The sequence below is a fragment of the Rhinolophus sinicus genome, linkage group LG01 (genome assembly GCF_036562045.2).
Source record: "Rhinolophus sinicus isolate RSC01 linkage group LG01, ASM3656204v1, whole genome shotgun sequence".
NCBI classification, from domain to species: domain Eukaryota; kingdom Metazoa; phylum Chordata; class Mammalia; order Chiroptera; family Rhinolophidae; genus Rhinolophus; species Rhinolophus sinicus.
Genome location: NC_133751.1, coordinates 26,564,584 through 26,588,978, shown reverse-complemented (window position 1 = coordinate 26,588,978; position 24,395 = coordinate 26,564,584). Strand labels below are relative to the sequence as shown.

Sequence of the window (24,395 nt, the reverse complement as noted above, 5' to 3'; positions counted from 1 at the left end):
TGCCAAGCAAGTCTGGACTATTTCTAGAGAACCTCTTGATTTTGGGGCCATGGCCTTGTACAAGCCTTTTCCCTCTCTTTCTGGGCATTTTTCTTTCCTTATTGGCTGGAAATTTCTTTCCTCCCTACCAGTAAGAGAGTGAGATCAGACATATATCATTCAGCATTTTAGAGGCACTAAAAATTGTTTTTCAAAGCATTTTTAATGACATAGCAAAATACTTGTAATATATGCCCTCAATTATTTTAAATATGTAATAGCTAGTCATAGAAAATACTAGCAGGGCATATATCAAAATATAAACAGTGGTTATAATCTGAGCGATAAGATTATGGGTGATTTATATATTACATTTTCTAGTTTTATAAATGGTCATGCAATTATTTTGTGATTAGGAAATAATACAAGTTATTAATATAAATATATAAATTGTAGTACATTCATCTAAAGGGCAATTTTCCAGTCATTAGAAAGAATGTTTTGAAGACTTTCCAGGGACATTGAAAAATGCTCATAATAGAACAACTGGGAAGATAGACAAAACTATATATAGCACTGATCTCAATTGTGTGAATTACAGATGTGCAAATAGACGCATAGGAAATGACTAAAGAAATTGCTTCAAAATATGAATGGAAGTTATCTTTGAGTTGTAAGATCACAGTTAATTTTGATCTCTTCTTTATATGTGTTTGTGTTTTCCAACTTTCAAGATCAGAATTCTCCTTTTATAATCATAGTACAATAAAATATTACTCTGGTGGAGAAGAGGTCTGAAAAAGCAACTCTACTTCACTCCCACTCCTTTAATATAGGATACCTTTCTTCCTTTTCCAAGGTCAGGGGCTAAAGTCCCCTCTGTCTTTTCTGGAGGAAGTAGTAGATGGGAGTCCATTTACATTCTGAGCAGAGACCTAGGCCTTGGAAACATTCACCAGGGGTGACTCTGCTTTCTTACAGCCAAGTTCCCCTGCTTTATTTTCCAATTTAGTTACATACACACCACACACATACACACAGACACACACACACGCGTTTGTCTACTTACAAATAATTAAAGCAGACTATCTCAGAAATGGAGGAGGTGAATCTGGAAATACAGCAAAAGAAAAATACATGTTTACGTAACATATTTTGAATGCAAGCCCCAAGTCCTGCACTGTGCTAAACACTTGGTGAACATTTTCTCATTTAATCTTTTCAAAATCCCTATGAAAAAGGTATCATCATTTCCCTTGAATAATAGATTAGCAAAATAGGGTCTCAGAGAGACATGAACTAACTTCCCCAACTTCACACAACCAACAAGTGGTAGAAGTGGAATTTGAACCAAGGCTATTTTACTCTAGGTCTTATGCTGTTAACCAATATGTATATGACAAACCGTGGTAATATATACCGTGAGTTTTGTCTTTGACATTCCCACTAATGTCTTCAGAGTTGAAAATTCGTGAAACCCTTGCAAAGGGTGGTAAGGGAGAAGTTTTCTTCATTTGTATAAGATTCATAACTGATGTACAACAGAATAAAGACTTCCTGGGATCAAGGATTTTAAAATTAATTGTAGAAAAAGCTCAACTTATCTGCGGTTGATTGAAGCTCAGACTCTAAAAACACAGTGTTCAGCAGTTAAGTGGGTACTTTCAGATATTTCTGCTCCTTCCATCTCCTGAATAGATCTGTGTAAGAAAAGAAGACAAGAAGTATGTTCTCTAAGGTGCTCTCTGGAAGGCTCTGAATACACTTCCAGTCGCCTCTCACTTTGTTCTGTGTTGCTGGGGTATGCAATAGTCTAAAGATCACCTCAGTTTTTGTTAGTTAGGGAGCAACAGTGAATTGAAGACTTACCCAGAAAAGTTATCTTGATTTTTCCAAAATTATTGCCAGTGTCATACTACTTCCTGAGGTCTCTGGTTGGAGCCACCTGGTTTTACTCTTTGACTCTTTCATATCCACGTGAGTGGGCAAAGCTACCCGAAGAAGCAGGGAGAGGCAGTGGTCAGTGCAGGACCACAGAAGGAAGGTCAGAGAGGTGGGAGGACAACTGGGGACCCCTCTAGGTGCATTGGAGACCAGAAGGGCAGATATTCAGTGGTGCTAAATGCTGACGATAGCTTAGAGGGTTACCGACTGAGGAAAACAGGTTGGACTTGGCCATTTAGTAGCTTGTTTCTGGAGAGATTCAGGAGAGAGGCAGGAATAGAAATCAGGTTGTACCATGGTTACGAGTGAATGGGAATTGAGAAGCTGAGTGAGCCCCAATATATTCTTCTTTCTTTGGCAGTGAAGGGCAGGTGGGAAGTTTGAGCATGTCGCGGAGTTGAGGGAAAGTGTGCACACGTGTTTTTGTCTGGTGTGTGTGTGTGTGTGTGTGTGTGTGTGTGTGTGTGCACGCACATGCATGTGCGTGAGCCGAAAATGAGAAAGCCGAAAAAGTTTATAAATGGAGCAGGAGGCAACACATCAAGAGATAAGAGAAGGGAGAAGAGAGCTTACTCTGTTCCAGGTACAGTGCTAGGGCCTCACATTATTTGTTTCATTTAATGTGTACAGCAACCTTGGGAGGAAAGTGAAGCTCAGAGAAGGTGAGTAATTTCCCCAAGATCACACAGCTATTGCTCTGGCAGATAAAACAGACAGATCTTTCTGACTTTAAAGACTATAAGTTCTATGCATGGAAGAAAGTGGAAAGAGAGAAGGATATTTAGTATACAAAGGTCGTAGAGGAGGTGGTTGGAGTTGGAATAAAAATGATGGGTTAGTAAGACAGAGGGACATACCTACCCCAGATGCAAAAGAAGATGGAATCAAAAAATATTGTAGAAGGGATTACAACTTAATTTTGTATTTTCTAGATAAAAATAGCCTAGGTAACTGGTGTAAATTGTCCAAATTGGTTCCTAGGAGAGACCACTGATGATTTCATTGACCTTCCAATGACAGATGTGTATTATCTTTTCTGTGTCTGGTTTTGATCACCCCCCAAATGATCTCAAATCATATGCTGTGCCATTTCATGACTGTGGACTCATACAGCTCTTCCTTTTACTAGAATTTCCTATCTTGTCTATATGTGAGATGTATGGAAATGGACACGACTAGTTTATTAGCTAACCAAATGAAATAAATACTGAGATGAATGAATTTTATTTGAGAATTTGGTCTTACGATTTTTGTATACTAAGTTATTGTTGGAGCGTGTGAAATAGAAGAATTTTTAAATAAAGACCCCTAATAATTAATTAGATGAGTAACAAATTACAACTGAGCTTTTGTATCATCTAAGCCGTTCCAGTTGAAATCTATGACCTACTTTATCTTATATTCTGTTGCCACAGTGCTTAGGTTAAACATGTAACTAAAGATTTATTTCCAGTGCAAGTCTGAATTTTTATTGTGCCCTGCAGTACTGCATGGATGATGCATGTGTGACAAGTCTCATATTTAGAAGATTCCAGGGGGAGTTTTGAGAGTTAAAGTATTATCACCCCCATCAGTGGTTATTAAGCTAATATATTTTCTGTAGATGTGTATCATTTTCTTAAAACAGTGACTTTACGAATATCCTTAGGCACAAAAGAAGCAGACTTTTCGATTGCTTCAGAAGCAGTCTCCAGTTTCCCGAAAAGGAAAACAATATTTATCTTTGAAAGCATAAGCTTCGAGCTCAAAGACAAATCTTGTCCCTCAAATGTTTTAATGCCTCATTTGGTTTAAAAATCAATTCCATAGTAAAGTGTGCATTTTGAATTCTCAAGACCTTATCACTATAAAAAAATAATCCAGCTGGCAAACACCTCCTATCAATGGTGGGATTGTGTTTGGTGGCACAAAGTGACCTGACCAAGTCTAAGGGCCAACATTCTGCAGCATTCTCTGCAAAAGGGCACATTTCTTGCTGAAAGGTAAAGTTTTTTTTCATTACATCTGTGGTATTGGAATTTGTAATAAGAAATATATATTTGGTCTTGGTCCACTTTTCCTGCACAGAGCTACAAAAACCCTTGGGATTTCCTAAGTGTAAAGAGTGAGAAGGTGTCTTTTGTTATGCTAATGAGTTCACTTTTGGAAAGCCCCTAGGTAATTTAAGGATGGGCGCTGGTTGCCAGGGGAACCAATCAGGATTAGGTGGTTGGAACTTTCATTCCCACCCTCTGACTTCCAGGGAGAGGAGAAAGGCTGGAGGTTGAATGGGTCAGAATTGATTGAATTTTTTAGACAAAAATTCAGTGTTGGTCAGCGTCCAAGGAAAATTGAGTTAATTGCTCAGTGGTGTGGAAAAAACACACAACCTTAAAATTTTTTTCTATATTACATGCATTTAAGTCTATGTAAATTTGGGAGTTTATGGGGCAGATTAAATCCCAAACTCGTTGTGTTTGGTTTACAAGGTCTGACAATTAAGTTCAAGAACTTGTTGCAAAGATGTTGCTAACTTCTTTTGATATCAGAGGGATTATTCATTATGAATTTGTACGAACTGGACAAACAGTTAACCAAGTTTACTATTTGGAAGTGCTGAAAAGGCTGCGTGGAAGAGTTAGATGACCTGAACTTTTCACCAACAATTCATGGCTCTTGCATCACCGCAATGCACCAGCTCACATGGCACTGTCTGTGAGGGAGTTTTTAGCCAGTAAACAAATAACTGTATTGGAACACCCTCCATACTCACCTGATCTGGCCCCCAGTGACTTCTTTCTATACCCTAAGATAAAGGAAATATTGAAAGGAAGACATTTTGATGACATTCAGGACATCAAGGGTAATACGATTACAGCTCTGATGGTGATTCCAGAAAAAAGAGTTCCAAAATTGCTTTGAAGGGTGGACTAGGCACTGGTGATTGTGCATAGCTTCCCAAGGGGAGTGCTTCGAAGGTGACTGTAGTGATATTCAGCAATGAGAGATGTAGCACTTTTCCTAGAATGAGTTCGCAAACTTAATTGTTCGAACTCATACACAATATTTATTGTTGATTCTATCTATTTAATCTATCTCAGTTTTGAGTGCCTTTTGGCAAAGGTGAGCTTTTTAGTTATATTGACCTCCTACTATCTCATGTCCTATACTGGGCACAATTCATTCATTGCAGTTATTATAGAAGGAAAATAATTGATTTCTTTCTACTCGACTCTGAACATATCTTTGGGTTTTTCTGCATTAAATGTGTGGAGTTTTCCACACATTTAATTTTTGGTGATCACTGACTGTGTAGCCTACAATTTAATTCAATTCTGAGACTAACTGCCAGGAGTTAGCACAAACCCCATATCTTAAGGGCTTAGTCCCGCAAGACTGTCCCCCACTTCAGATGCAATTGCAAGTCCCAAGTTGTCATTTGTGCTCTGACCAACAGGCTATAAATTGACAGTTCTTACGGCCCCCTCCTTGGGTCTGATAATTTGCAAGAACATCTAACAAAACTCAGGAAAATGCTTTTGTTACTATTGCTGGTTTATTATAAAGGATACAACTATGGACAAAAAAGGGGCCCCTTAATAAATCTGACAAGTCTAGTGACCGAAAGTAACCTTACAGTGTGATCGGATAATAAATTCCTAATTCAGCAGGTCATGGTGGGTATAGCTTCCTTAGTAAAAAGTTAATCTTTACCTTAATCGAGCCCTATCCTCTTTTCTTATGCATCTAGGATAATGTACCTTTGAAATGCCAGGATAATCCTCTTTTCCAAATCCCTTGGAGGCATAACCAGAGCACCATGACCCCAAAACTCCTCATTGTTACCATGTTGCCCAAATGCTATCACTAGTTACTGTAAATGTTAATTATTAACTATCCTGTAACTTCCAATGTGAAAGAAGTATATATCTCTCCATTTTACTTTTTATCTAATCTGAGAGAATTCCCCACTGCTTTCTCCTACCCCCTTAATAGATCACCAATGGATTTCATGTAACCTACCTGTCTACTCCTTTGATTCTAAATGTATAAAGAGAACTGCAAAACTGCTATTCTCTGGAGTAGTTTCTTGATCTTCTGAGATTGAGATGCTTCTGGGCATGTTTTCAGTTTGGCTCAATTAAACTCCAATTAAAAACTCTTATAAAATTTTTCTATAGGGTTGGACTTTCTTTCATTGACACTTTACTAATCTGTACCTCAGTTTCTTCATCTGATAAATGGTGATCTAATGACACATATTGCTTAGTGTTGCTGCAAGGATTAAATTAGGTGATATACGTGAAGGGCTAAGCATAGAGCTTGACATATAAAAAAAATTCAATAAATTTTGGTTCTTATAATTATCATGATTATTTGGATACTTCCAAAGGTCTAGCATAGTACCTTTCAGGTAGTAGCTTTTCAATAAATATTTGAATGAATATGTGAACCAATGAATTAATCATACACCAGTGCCTAAAATATGTAGTTTGACAGAGTAAATCATCTTTCAGGTAGGACTTTAAAATATTATACCTAGAGACTAACGTGTTTCATCTTACAAAAACTTATTTCCATAATGAGATTTGCATTTCAAACGGGCTTTATAACGGGAACTTCCCTCCCCCACATAGCCCTGGATGAGTCATTTATTATTCTTCATAAGGTACCAGTGAAGAGCTAGCAGTGGTTTTCTTTATTGGCTAGGCAACTTGCAGTGTCTGCCACAGAAAGGTAAATTAATTTATAACTTGCCAGATTTCCTTCCACAAAGCTATCAGCAGTAGATGAAAGAAATTTGTTATCCATATCCCTGACAGCAATAAATACTATTGCTCTAAATTCCTTCTCTCTCTCTCTCTCTCTTTCTCTCTCTCTCTCTCCAATCTGATAAGTGTAAAGTGAGATAATGGAAATGTTAAGCCTGAATTTCACAGATTAGGAACAGGCTGGTACGGAATCAAGTCCATCTGGTTACTTCATGGAGTTGAACTATATTGAAATAGGCAAAATATATTGCAGATCTTTGTGTGGATATAAACTGTTGTCTATTCTTCCTTTTGTTTTTTAGCACATTTACTTTGCTTGTCCAATGTGCCATGGCCATATATATGCCATATATAAGTGATCCTTAGGTCTGGCTGCTTTTCAAAAGGAACAAGATATTTGATGTAAGAAAACACTGCTCCAGTATTTCACGTGTACACCTTCATTGTAACAATCACCAAAAACCCTTCTCTGATATAAGCATCATTGCTTACCATGTTTCTTTAACTTATCCCTATAAAATTTTTAAATACCTACTATTTTAGATTCTCCTCTGTTTCTATTTACTATCTTAGGTTTTTATTTTTGGTTTACAAAATGCATTAATTGTTTTCAGCTCCTTTTGATCACTTCAATTTTAACATTTTTATCTGCTTAACATTTCACACTTTTATCTTTCCTATTTTGTTTGTTTAAATATTTTTTCCTCAGGTATAATTTTTTTTTAACCATTATTATTTGTTATTTTCTTCTTCTTTTTCTTTTAAATACCCTGATGATTTTTTGCTCCCATTGGTATTATAGTTTTCTGATTGTATCTTTTATCTTCTTTTTATATACTTAGTTTACAAATAGTAACAGGAAATCTAGTTATTTTGACAGGGCCAAATGGTTTTTGCTGATGAATTGGTCATAGATGGAGAGAGAAAGAAAGGAATTAGTGTTGAAAGCTGGTATTTTAGCCAGAGTAAATGGATGAAAAAGGGAGTGATTTATTAAGACAGGAGTATGTTGGAAGAGAAAATAAGAGTTTCTTCTCCTATCAGCATCACCATATAAGAAAAAGTATTTTAACATTAAAAAAGATGTAAATGCAGATATATTTAAATGAATACTTTTAGTTTCTGAAAAATTCACTAGTCAATTTTTTAATTTCTCATTTTGCAGTGAATTGGTGAAAACTTCTGGCATTTGGGACTACTTGCTGTAGATAATGGAAGGATTTATAGTTCAGGAAAACTCTCTGTTGGACCTATATAGAGAATAGACTGAAAAGAACAATGCTATTAGAATGGAAGCTGTGGAGGCAGATTACAATTTGGATAAGGTGAGGGAGAAAGATCTATAAATCTGATGACAGGGAAGCTGGAGATTGAGGAAGTTTTGTCTGACATCAGTAATACAGATGAAAAAAGCTTTTGCTGAGAGTGAAGTGGTTGAGGGTTATTCTTTGAGATAATTTGATGAGGTAAAATGGTGCCTAGTTGTTTTAATAGGCATATTCAATATTTTGAGCTTCGAGGAGGCCTGTACAGCCAACATGTTGCCTTCACTTAGTATTATGTTTAATTTAGCATGGCTTTGGAGACCACATTAGTTTAAAGATTTACTTGAAATAAAAGTAATAAAATAATTTGTAAATGTATTAGGACACATGTTAAATATTATCTTCGTTAATGAGATCATGAGTTCCTAAAAAGCAAAAGTGCCTCCTTTTTCGTACAAAGGTAAAGGCTACCTTTTGGTGAAAAGAGCCCACACGGGAGACCAGCCCTGCGGGGCTCCCATTCTCAAGTTCTTCACCTACAAAATGGGGCAATGATATACATAGAATTTTTGAAGATATTTAATGTAATGATGGATGTGTGAAGGAGAAGGGACTCCACTCATGTTAGCTACATTTTTCTTTTTCCTCTTCCTCCTCCTCTGCCCCAGTCTTGGGGACACACAGAGGGTACTAACCAAATGCTCGTTGAATGAATGATTGTATAACTCGGAGCCAAAGGTTTTTATTTTGGAATTCCAAACTTGGAAAGCGTGAGTTTGTCAGCATCAGTGAGACGGAATCAACAAAGTTTTCTGAATGTGGAAAACAGAACTACAAATCCCAGCCTTCTTCTGGAAGAAGTCAAGCGGCTCACCAAGAATGCGGAAGTCTGGCCTGCTCGCCCAATCACGCCGGGAAGCTCATGTTGCGGCGCCAACCTGGCCAATCCTGGGGAAGCTTGCTCCGCGCCGTGTGAGTGCCGCCTTCGCGCGCAGCGCTGACGGGTCGTTAGCGGATACGGCGGCCGAGGGGGCGGTGCCAAAGCGTCTGCGGGTCGTGGCGCCGTCTGGGCCGTCTAAGCTCCTGGCTTTTGCTCCACCATGGCTCCCAAAGGCGCTTCCAAGCAGCAGTCCGAAGAGGACCTGCTCCTTCAGGATTTCAGCCGCAACCTCTCGGCCAAGTCATCAGCGCTCTTCTTCGGGAACGCCTTCATCGTGTCCGCCATCCCCATCTGTGAGTGCTGGGAGTCGGCGGGCGGGGGAGGCCGCGGGCAGGTCGCGCAGGACTAGGACGTGGCAGGGCCGGGCGGACCCGTGAGAGCCAGCGCTGGGGTACTCGGTTCGCTCTCTCGCTAGCCCGCCCTGAGCTCAGGGAAGCGCGTCGCCTCTGTGGGCCTCAGTGTTCTCGTTTGGGATAGCGGTGGGCGGCATCACGGGAAAGTCACTCGTGGCGCTTTTTAAAAGCACGCTTGATCCCGCGTCCCAGTCCCGGAGATTGTGATTCACTGGGACTGGGCTGACAGCCCCGATTTGTATTTAAATAAGCACCCTGGTTACGATCTGGTGCGCACACTCCTGCGTGTAGCTTGCTGTTTTTTCCTGCACAACTGCAGTTTGCCGCTGCGAGATCTTAAACTTGTATCATTACTTATTTTGGAAAATAATGAATTCAAAGAGGGAGAGGTTCCCCTTAACACTCACACTGAATAGGAGGATAGCTTTAGGTGAACCGCTTCTCGTTGCTGAGCATCATTTTCCTAATTCGATCGATGAGAAGAGAAGTCAGACCACTGCCAAGAACCAGTGATTTACCTTTTTAACCATTAATTATTCTACTAGTGCAGTTCTCACTTGGGTGGAAAAACTTGGCCAAAATTGTCTTTACAGCTCATGGTCCCCAAATTAATTTGAATTTCCTGACTCATTGCCGCAATGTTGGGCGGTCAAATCCAGATTTGTTTTCTCTTTCGGCCTCATAAAACCCATTGTGAAATTAACGTGGTATGAAGCCCTTACGGCTCTGAGGCCTCACTGAGCTCTGCCTGGATTTCAGGTAACAGCCACGTCAGCGTGTAAACTGTGGTTCAGGACTGCACGTGGCATTCTACATGTAGCACATAGTACCCTGACGAATGAAATTTGAAGTCTGAATTGTGAGTCTGTTGAGCCAGTTCTCATTTTAGAAGAGGCGGAAATCTCTTATGGACTAGTAATAGGAAGGTTATGTTTTTCAAGCGCTGTGAGCTGGGAAAGCTTGAGACCATTTTTTACTTGGTATCCCACTTCTGAAGTTCCTCATCAACTAACCTGGACTGTATTTTCACCAGGCTTAGCGATAATTATTTCAGCAGGCCTTTATAACTGCGTGGTAATGTTTTGTTCCTTTTTGTACCCCTTCCCCCCCTTATCTTAATTCAGGGTTATATTGGCGAATATGGCATATGGATCTTATTCAGTCTGCTGTTCTGTATAGTGTGATGACCCTAGTAAGCACTTATTTGGTAGCCTTTGCCTACAAAAATGTGAAATTTGTTCTCAAGCACAAGTAAGTATGTTTCTCAAGTGAAAGTGTGTTACATTTTTATATACTAATAGATTTTGTGTGTGTGTGTGTGTGTGTGTATGAGGTGGTGGTGGTGGTGGTGGTGGTGGTGGTGGTGGTGGTGGTTTGGTTTCAGTAAGCATTAATTTGAGATTACATATTTCTATTTGGGGGAAAGTCACCTTAATGCTATGAAGAATTAACTAACTGAAGCAGAGACAGTGCTTCTGACACTGCTATGAAAGTAGGTTTTGAAGGTGGAATTAGAACACTTAAGTTCTATATCATGGAGTTTAATCAGAAAAAACAAACCCACCAATTAAATTAACAATTCAGAAGCAAACGGAAATCTTTGTGGAAAGAATTGTTCTTGGTTGCCCATGGTCTATTTTCAGATGTGAAAGAAGTAGTCTTTTTTTTTGGTTATTATTAAACTCTGACATTTTTAATGCTAATTACATTTTTTTCTTATGAGTGTATGAAAATGTAAAAGATTACCATATTTCCTCTATTTTAAGATCACATATATTATAAAATATATCATTATTGAAATGATAGCTTTTGGAGAAGAAACCCAAGCCTCACAACTAAATTTATACATTAATTATAAGCAATTCTATATTCTGGTTTCATAAGGTTAAAATGTGGAGGGAATAGCCTAAACTTAAGGAAAGATGGTACATTTGTTATTTCAGAGTGCCATGATCCTCGTGGGAAGCAGGTCTAAATTAATGTTTAATTGAAAATGGTGTCTTTCGAAATTGCTTTCATGCACACTTTGCTATCTGATTTAGGATAGCAGGATTTTTCTCTGCTTCCTTATTGGAGCCTTGTTGGTGCTATGTTTCTTTGGAAGTACTTTCTAAAAGGCAGTTGGAATGTTGCTGAGACTCAGAGGACCAGCATGCTTTGTGTACACTTTGTCTTTCCATTTCCATAGTTCCCACTCTAGTTTGGACACTGTTTTTGCTTGGATTGTTGTAGCAGTCTCCATCTAGTCTCTTAAAAATAAAAATTTAGGGCCCACTCTGCCATGCACTGCGTATATAAAGCACATTATACTCTCTAATTCTTACATCATTCTGGTGTTATTCTTGTTTTATGCGATGAAGAATATGTATTTATCGTCATCTGCCGTCATTTTTATCATGTCACTCTCTTACTTAAAACTCACCGTGCCGCTGTTCTCTTTTCTAAGAGTATTACAGCCAAATTCTTCCGGCCCCTGGAATATAAACCATCTGCCTCCTACCAGTGTGGCTTCATCTTTCAGGATTGGGCCTTAGCTCTTCTTACTCAGCCTTCATGTCACCCTTTGAACCTGTCTTATACCTGCCCTCATTTAGGCTTGTCTCCCTTCCTTTCCATTCTTCCATGTCTGTCATTTCGAGACCTAGGAATTTTTTCCAGAGAAATCCTTCCTAAATCTGTCGTCCCTGTGTTAGGCTCTTTCTGGTGACACGTCGAGGTGATCTCCGTTAAAGGGGCTTTATTGTCAGGAGGCCAGAATAGCCTCAATGGCTGAAAGGCGCCTCAGCAGCTTCTCCACTGCTATTCTGGCCCCATAGGAGCTCAGGTGGTGTGTGCGAGGCTGCGGTTCTGCTAGACCAGTAGCGTGACCGGGTGGGTCATCTTGGTCATCTTTCTGCTTGGCAGCCCCTCTTCACCAACTGCCGTTCCAGGCTGCAGCCCATCTCAGCGTCTGCTGTTCTGGGCTATCTTTCTTGTGAGGCATGGCCAGCGATGGAGAGTGAAGCGCTCAGAAGTGGGCGTTTGGCACAACTCATCCTTTGTGAGCCCCTCGGAACTCAATCCCTTTGGGACTTTGTCGTTCACTTGTTCTGCATGTCATGTTTTGTTCACCATTTTGGCATCAAATCATGTTCGTTTTACCTTCTCGTTTCTACTTTAGGCTTGTTGAGGGCAGCTGGCACGTCTTGTTTTATATCCCTTACAACAGTTAATGCTACATTTAGTTCAGGAAAAATTTGAATGAGTTACTGATTTAATAGATTCTCAGAGTAGAATTTTTTTTTAGCCATAGTTTTGGTTTTATATTACATGTTACCGCTGACATCGAAACTCGTAAGATTTGCAAGAACATTAGGGTCAGAGAGCAAGGGAGACGCTGCTGGGTGTGGGTAGGTGTTGGCAGCAGAGGGACGACGACTGCACAGCGGGCAGCCTGCATTCCAGTCCCAGTTCTGCGGCCCTGAAATCTGTAACCTTGGGCATGTATGTTGTCTTTCTAGACTCAGGTTCCTGAGCTGTCAAATGGGGTGACTAATGAATGGTACCTTATAAGATGGCGAGGCTTAAATGTAAGATGTGTGACGTGATAAGCACATAGTAAATGTTTCTGTGCCGTGTTGGAGAGCTTAGGGGGGGAGAGAGCCCTTAGCAATTCTTTTTTAAAGATGGCATGAGTTAATATTTGCAAAGATGTGTTCATTTTAAGAAATTAGATCTTGTTTTTGTTTTTCTTTATTTTGGAAAGTTTCTGACATACTGATGTAAAAAAAAAAAATAGTAGAAGAAACAGTTGATTTTTGTGGGTTATCTCATTTGGCTGGGTCACTGGAGTGGCCTCTGTTGTTTTAGAGCATTCAGTGCCCAGTGAGGTTTATTTTCTAAGAGCCCTAAGACGGAGGGTAGGGTTTCTTCTTGAGTTGTAATAAACTTACAGTGTGGTTGTTGAATATAGAGTTTTAGACCTAGAAGAGAAATTAACTATTTATCTGGTTCAGTCTTCAGGAAGATTTGTCATGTGGACAGATGATTGATTGACTATTTTTCCTGGATGCTTAGAGATAATCAGCTCTTTTGAAAATAGCTTATTCCTGTGTCCTGGCATCCTGATGGGGGTGTGTATTATCCCCCTTCTGCTCAGCTAAGGAAGGTTTCTGCTGTAAACCCTGTCCATTTCTTTTCAATTGGCCTTGCTTAGAAAAAAGGGGTCCCATGTGAAGTTCAGAAACACTGAGTGCCTGGACTGCTAGACAGGCTCAGAAATAAGAGTCTCTGCCCTTCGGAGTAGAACTTACAAAATGAATCATGTGAAGTTGGATTTTTGGAAGAGAAAGTACATTATGGCGTCCCAAAGTAATCTCTTAGACAGTGGTCTGCTCTTTTGGCTGCATTTTCGTTAGGTTTCAGAACTTAATTTCCTTTTATTTATTTTTCTTAGATATTAATTTTCCTCCCTTTAGTTATCAATTTGTGGAAGAAATACATTACTTGAAGTTGACCAAAGGTTTTCTTTTAACAGTGTTGATTCTAACTTGGTTCTTGAGTGAGAGCTAGAGATGGAGACATAAGTAAAACTAGACAAAATTTGTGCTTAATTTGTATCCCAGAAACTGTGCTGGTTAAAGAAAGTTTGAAAACTATTGCCTTGAGTGATCGTGGGCTTTCTTCTGAGGAATCCATCCTGATTTCTCCAGTTTTCCTTGGTACATCTAGTCATGAAGGATTGAGTAATTGAACATAAAATGAATAGATTTCTCTCTCTGTGTTCTACATCCTGTTGCCTTCAATACATCTCAGTATCGTGTTGAATGTTTCCATAGTGGGACTATGTAGGTAATTGTTATATGCTGCTTTTGATCAGTTCTGACTTTTTCTTCTATATTTATGGCTAATCACTTTCTCTATTGTGAGAAATACATCATGTTGAATTTAAATATCATAATCTTTAGGAGGCTTTCTGTATTTCATCAGTTTAAATTTTATTTGCTCTTTCACTAGCAACCCCATGTGATAAAATTCACCATATAGATTTTTTGATGAGTATGCATTTAATTATTTTTCTTTATCTGACTCGGCACTGACGACTCTGATCTGATATCTTGGATATCACTTCCAGCCTTTTCTGGCTGATTCCATATTATCTTTTGGTGCAATCCTCATACCAGTGGTTCATTGAACTAAAAGTGGTGTGGTCAATCTCTGCTCATATGGTATTACTTCCTTTTAACAAAATCGTCCTTTGGACTGGAATTAAAAACGTTACTTCAAGATATAGCTGTTAATTTCCCTTTCTTTTTTAAGCCTGGTTTTCTTTCCTATTATTTACTGGAATTGAAATCATATCATTTGTTAATGTCTTGTCAAATATATTTGTTGAATAGTTAAATTATAGGCTAAGACAAAATGGATTTACAATAATTCATAACTAAATTGTGCTAATAGCATTTGACTTTTATTTCCCTATTACATATCTAAACTTTGGAAAATTCTCCCTTTTAAGCAGATATCAAAACTCATAACTAATAAACCCCATCTTGGCAGTTTCTTGAGCTCGCGCTCTTGGCTAGTACAGTGTAATAAACTTGGAACTTGCTGTTCAGTTTATTTTCTTGAAATATAAAGTATCACACAGTTGCCAATACAAAAGATGAGTACAGAGTGTTTCTGAGAGAGTGTGGTGTTCACTCCTGGAGTACGCGGAAACTTTTTTTCTTTCCTTCCAGAGTAGCACAGAAGAGGGAAGATGCTGTTTCCAAAGAAGTGACTCGGAAACTTTCTGAAGCTGATAATAGAAAGATGTCTCGCAAGGAAAAAGATGAAAGGTTTGACTCCTTATTTAAAGTGTCTGGGGTAATCATAAAAGGGGATACTTTGTACAAAATAAGTTTTTGATTTCTGCTTAGAGAATGAATGAATATTGAAATTGAGGCAAATGTTAGTATTGTAGAATATGTAGTAACGGAAATAACAACTGACTTTGTGAGTTTTTATTACTACCAGATACTTTTCTTTGTGCTGTACACAGTTCATTTATTCCTCTAAAGAGCCCTAGAGGTCAGTACTGTTGTTATCTCCATTTTCACTTCAGAAAACTGAGGTACAGAAAGCGTGGGTAACTTGCCCAGGCCTGTAGAGTCGTGTGTGGTAAAGCCACGAGAAGAACGTAGGCAGTCTGGCTTCAGAGCTTGTACTCAGCTGCTCTGTTGTAGAGCTTTGTCCGGTGCTGGCTCCGCCACTTGATAGCTGTGTGACCTTGAGCATATCATCTAACCCCTCTGGGTCTGAAGAGTTTTCATTGTGTTGTGTGTGAGCATTTTTAGGTGGTGGTACTTCTATTCCTGAGCTTCCCAGTGGACGTCCAGTCTGGGTTATCTGCTTTGGGTGGGAAAAAGAAAACTCAACTTTGTTTCCTGTTGCCAGTCCTGTGCCACATTTGTTAGCCCCAGCCCCCACTCCTACCCCCTATACCCCCAGGGTTTCCTGTTAACTGCTCTTGGAAGGCTTTGCAAATAGTCTATCATCTGACTAGCAAAAGCCTCTGAGTGATTGAGTAAACTTGTGCTTGAGAGTTGCCAGATGGTTTAATAGAGTCATGAGTCGAGGTTGTTTTCATGGATCTTAAGTTTCAGTATCTACAACGTGGTTTGCAAAATGGAATTTTTATCCCACTTTGCTCCAGAAAGACTTTGTGGGGTCTTGCAATATTAAAGTGCGTATAAAACAAAGCAGTACAATTTTAAAAGATCACAGACCATTTAAAAGTAAGAAAAGGTGGCCTCAGAGTAAGTTATAGCAATTGAGCACTAAACTTAGCTCTTAGCTTCCAAGTGTCAGGGGAAGCATCTGAGGTCATACAGCTTTCCTTGTCCAATGAGAAGCGGCAGATCCTTCTGAAAAGAAACTTTCCTGGCACTGATTGTTGGAAGGACTTTATTTAAGGGACACTGAGTAACTTAATGAACAATGTCTTTAACAGTAGTTTTGCAGAGGCACCAAAACATTATTGAAATGGTTGTCTCCTATGGATCCTTTATAAAACTGAAGGCACAATGTTAAAAACATGACAATGAAGACCTTTCTTCAGGGAGCAGCTTCAATGAGGTCTGGCTGTATAGCTTTCTGATTGCAAATTTTTGCATAGGAATAGAGGTTAGATAATCTAGAACACTTTTAAAAAAATCTTTTTATTGAGTTATAATACTTATTAGAATAGTGGTTCTTAAACTGCAGTGCACACCATAATTACCCAGCTTCAGAATGCTTGTTATAGCTCTTGTAGGTTTTAGGCGATTGATTATATTAGAGATGGTCAGAGGGTCTCATCCCACTGCGGACTTGCCTGATTTGGTCTGGCCCTTGTTCTTGATCCTGGGATGGGGCTCAGCATCTTTCTTGCTCGGTATTCAGGTAGGCACTACTGATCAGAGTCAGAATGGCAAATGAAATCTCTGTCATTGGCTGGACCACATACTTCAAAGTAGGATGAAGTGGAGGTTTTATTGATACATAAAATGCAGAGCGTCAGAAGATTATAAAATTTCTGTTCTTGTCATCAGTAGAAATTTGTGCTGTTAGTGTTTCTCTCACAAAGCCACACTGGATTCAGCTGTACCCAGGTCTGTACTCACGATTGACTCTGAGACCCGGGACTAAAACTCCCACTAAGTGCTGATATTTTTCTCAAAGGATAAGTTGCCTCCAAGAGGTATGATTTAGGAGAAGGCTCATCAGCACCTCGTTGCCTAGATGCATATCTATCAAAGCTCCATCTGCACTCACTGCGAATATGTCTTCCATGCCACTGTGAAAACTGCTTTGCCCCCCATTCAAGGATGGGAATAAGCAGAGGAAAATCAGAGATTCGTTGACGCTTGTCCCAGAGTGTGAGTGGTATTTCCCTTTGACTTACCAACGGTCTATCAGTTAGCATTATTTGATTGTAACAGTTGTTGAGTTTGGTCTCAACTTTTCCTTTGTTGTAGGAAGTGCTCCTTGGAAAAATGACTCTTTGGGAAGTGCTCTTCCAAACTAGACTTTCTGTCAGTGAAGCTTTGGCAGAACCATTGCTGATGAGGCCACTTGTGGGTCTTAAAGTTTTTCATGAGCCAGGATATGAGTGGACTAGAAAAAGTTACGAAAGCCGTTAGTCCTGATTGTGTACACACGGTTGTCTGGGGAGCTGGCGTGACCTAAATGATTGAGCTAACTCTCCAAAGAATTGAAGAAAGGGCGTGACAAGGAGTTAGGGAGAAGTGCCGTGTGGGAGGTGGGATGATGTAATCATTCATAGTAAAGGCAGGCTAGTAGCCTGTTTAAGGAACCTGTCTCCATGGGTCCTGTGCCAGAGTCTTCAAAACAGGCAGTTGTTCTGAGTGTTTTCTAGCATTTAGACTGTGTTGGAACTATGCATTTTCTGAGTTGGTGTTTTCTTTGATCAACGTTAGAATGGTATAGTGTATTTCTTCCAATTTCAAGTCATACATATTTTTAGAACTTACTTTTAAACTTCTCTGAAATCAGAAGCTATTTTATAGTGGATGGCTGCATTGAATGTAATGTACTGTCCTTCACTTCTCCCAAACTCCTAGCACCGCGTTTCCCTGCAAATAAGAGCTAGCCGGCCCATCAGCTCTAATACATCTTTTGGAGCAAAAATTCATATAAGACCTGTTCTTATTTTACTATAAGACTTATTTTCTTATTTTCTGGGAAACACGGTAAATTGAAGATTTAGTAAATTAATAGTATCCACAGAATAAAAAAATATGGCCTATATGTTAGAAGCCACAGATTTGTTATGATGGAGATGAGGTGCTAATACTCTTTATTTAGCTCCTTTACAGCCACTCTGGTTGACTTTGGATTTGAACATTTGGTGAATAAAACGTGGCAGTTTCCAATGACATTAGCCATAGTGCTGTCCATAGGATTGGTAAAGGGTATTATCTGGCCCCAGAGTCGTGTATCTTTTTGGGGGGACAAAGCATCAGTGGCAGTGGCTTTCAGCCTTTTTGGTAATGACCCACAGTAAAAGAATACATATTTTACCTTTTTACCAAATATACTCATACATACACACATGCAAATGTTTCACAAAACAATAATTACCCTACTGTGTGATGTACTCGATACTTTTCTATGCTTTCCTGTTGTATTTTAAAAAATTTTTATTTTAAGAAAATGCTGGTCTCAACCCATTGTTATTTTCCCTGAGCATAGGATCCACTTAATTGATTTCACTTTCCACTAATGGGTCACAACTTATTCTTTTAAAAACTGCTTTACAAAGTTAATTACCCAAGAGGAATAAAGTATTCACAGGTACCCTGGAATTTCTTCCTGTTGCCCATGTGAAGAGGTCAAAGGAAAGGTTGATAAAGTACTACCAGTAAATTAATAAAGTTGCATAATGGGTTAAATAAAAAGTAAATGGATTTTACAAAATTTAAAAAAAACCTCCTAATGATCAAGGATAGTCTTTGTTTGACTTAAGTAAAGAGGGCTAAAGATAGTCACAGACAGGTCTGCTTTTGTGAGACCACAACTAGGTTTTGTCCTTGGGATTGTCTTAAGGTTTAATATTTCAGGCTAAAATCTGTAGGCTGGAGAGAGTCTCAGGCCAGACAACAGTCCAGGAAGCTGTCTCAGCTGCTGGTCATCGAGTTTGTTGTAGGTGAGGACCTAGAGAAGGATGCCTGCTTTGGCTGCTGAGGAAACAAAGCCAATTACAGTTACTCTTCCCCAGGCAGTCAGGACTTTGGAGGAAAAGAAGATAACATACCCAGCCACTGTTTTCTTCAGCATCAATGGACGGAAATACATTTTCAGGAGAAAAAAGGGGACCATGCTGACGAAATTTCATATTAAAGACACATTCTGCCCAGAACACCGAAGGAAAAACTTACCTTACAATGAAGTAGAGCCATGTGGTATTTAAAATTTTTAATGCATATTTATAAACTTGATTGACTTGTTTGACTTGTCTACAGAATCTTGTGGAAGAAGAATGAAGTTGCTGATTATGAAGCTACAACATTTTCCATCTTCTATAACAACACCCTGTTCCTCGTCTTGGTCATCGTCGCGTCCTTCTTCATCCTGAAGAACTTCAACCCCACAGTGTATCCTGCTTATGCTTTCCTAGAAGTCTAGAAACAGTCGTTTGTTTCGGTTTTGTACAGGGAGCCAGTCTGTTAAACAGCACTGTGACCTTAGGCAAGTTTCTGGACATTTACAATAAGGGTTTTGGGTTTGATTTAAAGTTCTTTAAAGTTTGTAAATTATGACTTCATGATACATAACAAGTGTTGCAAAGCAGTCTCACGTGTATAATTATGTATACCTGCCTATTCCAGAAAAGATGCAAGGAGCAAAAGCAAGCTTGTCTTCTTTGATAGCCCCTGGCATAAGCCGTGTGTCTGCCAGTATTTGGGGCTTTGGGGTTGGGTGGATGGCCAGTGTAGTTAAATAGGCACATTTCATAATGCCTAACAGCATTTCAAGCTGCTCTTTCACATTGAGCTTTGGGCAAGAATCAGTATTCTCTTGTTAAGGTAATTTATTCAGGGTGTTATCCAGGGATGTGCAGCCAACTTTTTAACAGTTGGAGATTTTGATGTAATAACATATCAGACACCCTTCAGTTCGCATCTTCTGCAAACACTGGAGTGGTTTTCCCCAAACAGTCCAGTCCTGAGGCTGAGTAGCTGCGAACTTTCACAACCTCCTTACTTTTGGTCAGCTGTAGCCCAAACACTGATGGGCAGAGACTTATTTTTCCTGTGCTCTTGAGGGGAAAAAGGAAAACAAGTCTCTTCTTCCTTCCCATATTCTTTGATCAGTCTTCTCCTGAAGGTTAAAGGACATTCAAATGTTTTCTTTGTGATCCTGAGTTCTGGGTTTCTGTCTGAAGTGCTTTCTTTTTAAAATTGGAACACATATCCTGTGAATGTTCTTTATTTTGTGTAGCCTTCTTCTGTCTTGTAAATTGTGTTTGCAGACAATGGACTGCATATAATTGCCATTATACAGAGTGTCAGGAGGGAAACAGAACATTCCAAAGAGATGGGCTCTTTGTTTTTTGTTGAAAAACTAATTTTGGGTTCCTGATTTTTCCTTAACATCAAATTCTTACAGGAACTACATTCTGTCCATCAGTGCTTCCTCGGGACTCATCGCCCTCCTGTCCACGGGCTCCAAGTAGACCATGTCAACGTCGCCCCTAACTTTGTGTCTGTGGGTGGCCTGTGGTACATGGAGAAGTAGCAGGCTGGTCAGGGTGGGAGACACGGAAGGTGTTTGGAGTTTGAGGGTTTGAAAAACCCAACAAAATGCAACTCAGTATTTGTTTATTGGCTCTTTTTTGACAGACTGTTGAAATTAAATAAATTGAAAGGGAAACTCACAGTACCAGGACATTTATTAAAAGGCAAAAAGTGTCTCACAATGTATAAGGCTATAATCACAAGAGGAGAAAATAACTTGTTTCCTTGATTTGTCAGAAGTCACAGTAACCTGGGCTGACTGTTATTATTTATAATAATAGCAAGAAGTTAATAACTGGTTCTGTGTGTTCCAAGCACAATATTACAACTTTTTTTGAACCTTAAATATCAGAATGAATCCCTGGCGGGAGGGGAGTGCGGTAGGCGGATTGAACTTCATGTTTATAGTTTCCTGAATTGGTGATTTGATATACTCATAACTCAAAGTTAAAAACATGGCTTCTCCAACTTGGGGAAGAGAAACTTGTGGAAAAGTACTTTGAAAAAAAAAAAAAGAAGAAAGGTAGCCAAGGTAATAACCTAAAAATAGTGCCCAGGCATATGCGAGTTGTCCTGTGGGGTTAAAGCACACACTGTTCAGCTGGACGGCATTGGCCTTGGGTGGCCAGGGAGGTCAGTTTGACCCTCCCATATTGGTTTGCCTTGTTTATAGAGACTGGAATCATTGTTTTCTTTGAGTATGGTCTCAGACCACTGGAGGAATGTTCGGCAAGAGAGAGAGAACCTCTTTCCTGAGTATTGATTTGTAAATGACCAAAGTAATTTTCATGATCTTAGTTCCAGAATTCTATGAACACGTCAAGGAATTACGGTGATTTTAGTGCTTATCGGCATTTTTCCATTAGGACTTTTATAAATGTGACCCTTTTAGTCCATAGGTTCCCATCGATTGTGAATAAAATGATCTGTTCAGCCCTTGGGGCCGAGGGCAGTCTCTTGCATTTTTTTAACCAGTGTAAATATAGAGATACTATCATTTTCTTTGTGTGCCATGCATGATTTGAGCAAGTTTGGGAATGTCTTCTTGAACCAGTATCATTTAAAAGGTTATGGAATCCCAGATGATAGTGGTTTCATATTCCTATGAGCTTTTGGCCACATCTAGTAATTTGTTATAGGCAGTAGCTCAAAGGAAATACCATTATTTCTAATTCCCAATCTTAACTTGAATCTTCAGTTTTCACTTCTTAATTTAAGGTGAATGTTGCAAATAATACTTGCTGTTTTACTTATAACTTTGTAGAAAGGTATTCGTGAGGAGTTCATTTCTTACTTACTGTTGGAGACTTTGGGAGGCCCCATCCAGGGACTGGGAAAGGAGACTGTGCACAGTGGTCTTAATGTCTTCAGGTGAGGAGTGCAGTAGGTTGGTGCAAAAGTAATTGCGGTTTTTGCAATTAGTTTTAACCTGTTAAACTGCAATTACTTTTGCCCCAACCTAATATTTCATCATTGTTTCTAGAAGTTTGAAATGCTTTGCTTTTATTTGGTGCGTTATGCATGTGCCATCACTGGATAATATGGGGTGAATGGGAAGTCAGGAGAGATTCACTGCACAGTAGTTAGTGTAACACATGAGAGGTTTATTTTTATGTTTTAACCTTTTTTTTCCCCTTTGATAAATGGTAGTTTGAGTAGTGGCATGGAGTTTATGTACCAAATACATTTGCTTCACAAAATGACTATTTGACTAACTGTCAACATCTGTTACTTATAACTGGGCCAAGTATCTTTTTAAAGTGCAGGTTAAAAATTGCCACTAGATGGCAGTGCCTGTGTAGCTGGGGGAAATTGCCACCATTCTTACTATTACACAATGTAGCTGAAATGGGGTGGTGAAATAGGGGCCTGTGCTTAATAAACTGAATAATTTGAAGAAAAGCAAGTAAGCAAAATTTGATTTTGGTTCTGAATTTTTTCTCCAGCACTCTTTTGTTTTTAATCTTTAAAATGGTTTCTAACTTCTTATACTGTTAGATAAATTTGTGTGCATAAGTTTATGACATGTACTCACAGTTCCACAGTTTTCATTCAGGATACCAGTACTTTACTCTTGGGAATTACAGAACCTTTTCTCCATTCCTCTCCCATCGTCTGAAATGGCTCTGTGGTACATAGAATTTTGATTTATGGTTTAGTTAGTAAAAACTTGCTGTTGAATTTTTATCTCAAAAGACCCCCTTGTCCAACAGCAGTAAAATAAAGGGTTCTGCTGTAATTGGGATTCAAAGTGATTAAATTCCTTTTTTTACACCCCTAGTGATAAGTAGGGGCGTAAAGTACTGGAACATTTTACATTTCCCTATTTTTAATTTTTTTACAACTTAATAAAAATGTTGGATTGAAATTATTCTTATCCAGTAAAAATTTACTGGTTATCCTGTTTGATATATTATTCTACCTTGGAAAGAATAATTTGAAGTAAGTTTTGAAGTTAACTGAAATGAGGTTGGATTCATATCTAAAATTCTTGTGAAAGGCCTTATTAAGTATCATTGAACTTTGCTTTTTAAAATTTATATTTTCCCCAGGCTTCTTTATAAGACTCATGTGAATAAGTGTATCTTTATTACGTTATTTTACATTATCCATCATTTTAATTTTCCACACATGTAAATGTGTTTTTGTAGTTACTGATCAAATATTTGTATGGCATTGACTGGCATAGTGCAGTTACATTACAGAGCAGCGTAATGTTAGGTCTCTGCCTGCTGTGCCTGCTGTGCCTGCCCTCCCTGTTTGTGTGCTTCCAGTATGTGTGCCCGTTACTGCTGTTTCTGGAGACACACAGGAAGCCTATACCTAGGCATGTACATATACAGAGACCCAGTCTACAGGTACGTGTGTTTGGGCTGAAGGGCTTATCTCCCACCTGGGGAATTAATTGAAGACTAGGAGGGGTTTTTAAGTGGTTGGTTTAGATTTTCATGCAGGCATTTCGAGACTGACTTCTCATTGGCCTTCATGAGTTTTGATTGCATCTCTTTGACCTTTTCCCTCTCAGCTGATTCTGAATGTGGATTCATACCCAAGCCTTTTTTAACTTAAAAATTCATACACAGAGTTGACTTTTACATAAAACTTTAAAGCTAAAAAGGAAAGTTGTACTTACAAGAGCACTGAATAAAATATGAAATACTTGGGTTCTAGGCCTGGTTCTGCCGTGTACTAGCAGTGTGAGTTTGGGAAGTTCTTTTCTCTCCAGGCCTGGTTTCCTCACTGGCCAAGGAGGAATGGTCTTAACGACAGCTAAGGTCCCTTGAAGCTCTGCTAGCTTATCTGGTGACCCTTGGCACAGTGTTAATGGAGATGAGGGACAGTTCTTAAAGTGGGAAGCCAGGCACAAAGTTTCTCATTCTCATGTCCCCTGGCCGAGATTTCAGTATGTGGATGGCTGCTACCCAGGTTAGTCTCAGGAATGGTATGTTCTCTCCCAAAGAATTCTTTCCAAAAAATAAAATGAGTGCATGGACATTTTTCTTAAGGACATAACTGTGAATTTCTTATCTAGTATATTTACCGTGGCAGATGATTTGTTTATTAAAAAACTAGCTGTTTCTACTGCTAAGCAATACTGTTTGTATTTGGTTGTAATTTTCAGGCTCTTTTAAATGAGTTTGAGGAGTTGTAACCTTAGTGCAGAGTATTTCTAAAACTCAATGAGAGATGATATCTTTAGGAGCTAATCATTTATGGCATTAATAAAAGTTTGGGTTGCCATTTAAATCTTGATCACTGCTGTTTCTGTTAGATATCACTCAGTGCAGCTTACCTGCCAACATCATTTTTATTTAAATGAGTCACACTGCTTGTTTTGTAGCGATGGATATATATATATATATTTTTTTTTACCTTATAGTGAAAGATCAGATAAAAACTAA

At 38.9% G+C, this 24,395-nt stretch overlaps 1 protein-coding gene across 1 annotated transcript; it reads left to right on the top strand.

Moving 5' to 3' along the window:
- Positions 1–8,937: 8,937 nt before the first annotated feature.
- Positions 8,938–21,440, top strand: SSR3 (signal sequence receptor subunit 3). Its single transcript, XM_019731972.2, has 5 exons — positions 8,938–9,172; positions 10,357–10,483; positions 14,953–15,051; positions 19,219–19,350; positions 20,366–21,440. The coding sequence occupies exons 1-5, from the start codon at positions 9,040–9,042 to the stop codon at positions 20,430–20,432; spliced, it is 558 nt and encodes a 185-aa protein (XP_019587531.1). The 5' UTR covers positions 8,938–9,039; the 3' UTR covers positions 20,433–21,440.
- Positions 21,441–24,395: the final 2,955 nt, after the last annotated feature.

Coding starts and splice junctions, on each gene's coding strand:
- SSR3 (XM_019731972.2), top strand. CDS start 9,040: ATGGCTCCCAAAGGCGCTTCCAAGCAGCAGTCCGAAGAGGACCTGCTC. Junction 9,173..10,356: donor CGTGTCCGCCATCCCCATCT/GTGAGTGCTGGG, acceptor ATCTTAATTCAG/GGTTATATTGGCGAATATGG. Junction 19,351..20,365: donor AAGAACTTCAACCCCACAGT/GTATCCTGCTTA, acceptor AAATTCTTACAG/GAACTACATTCTGTCCATCA.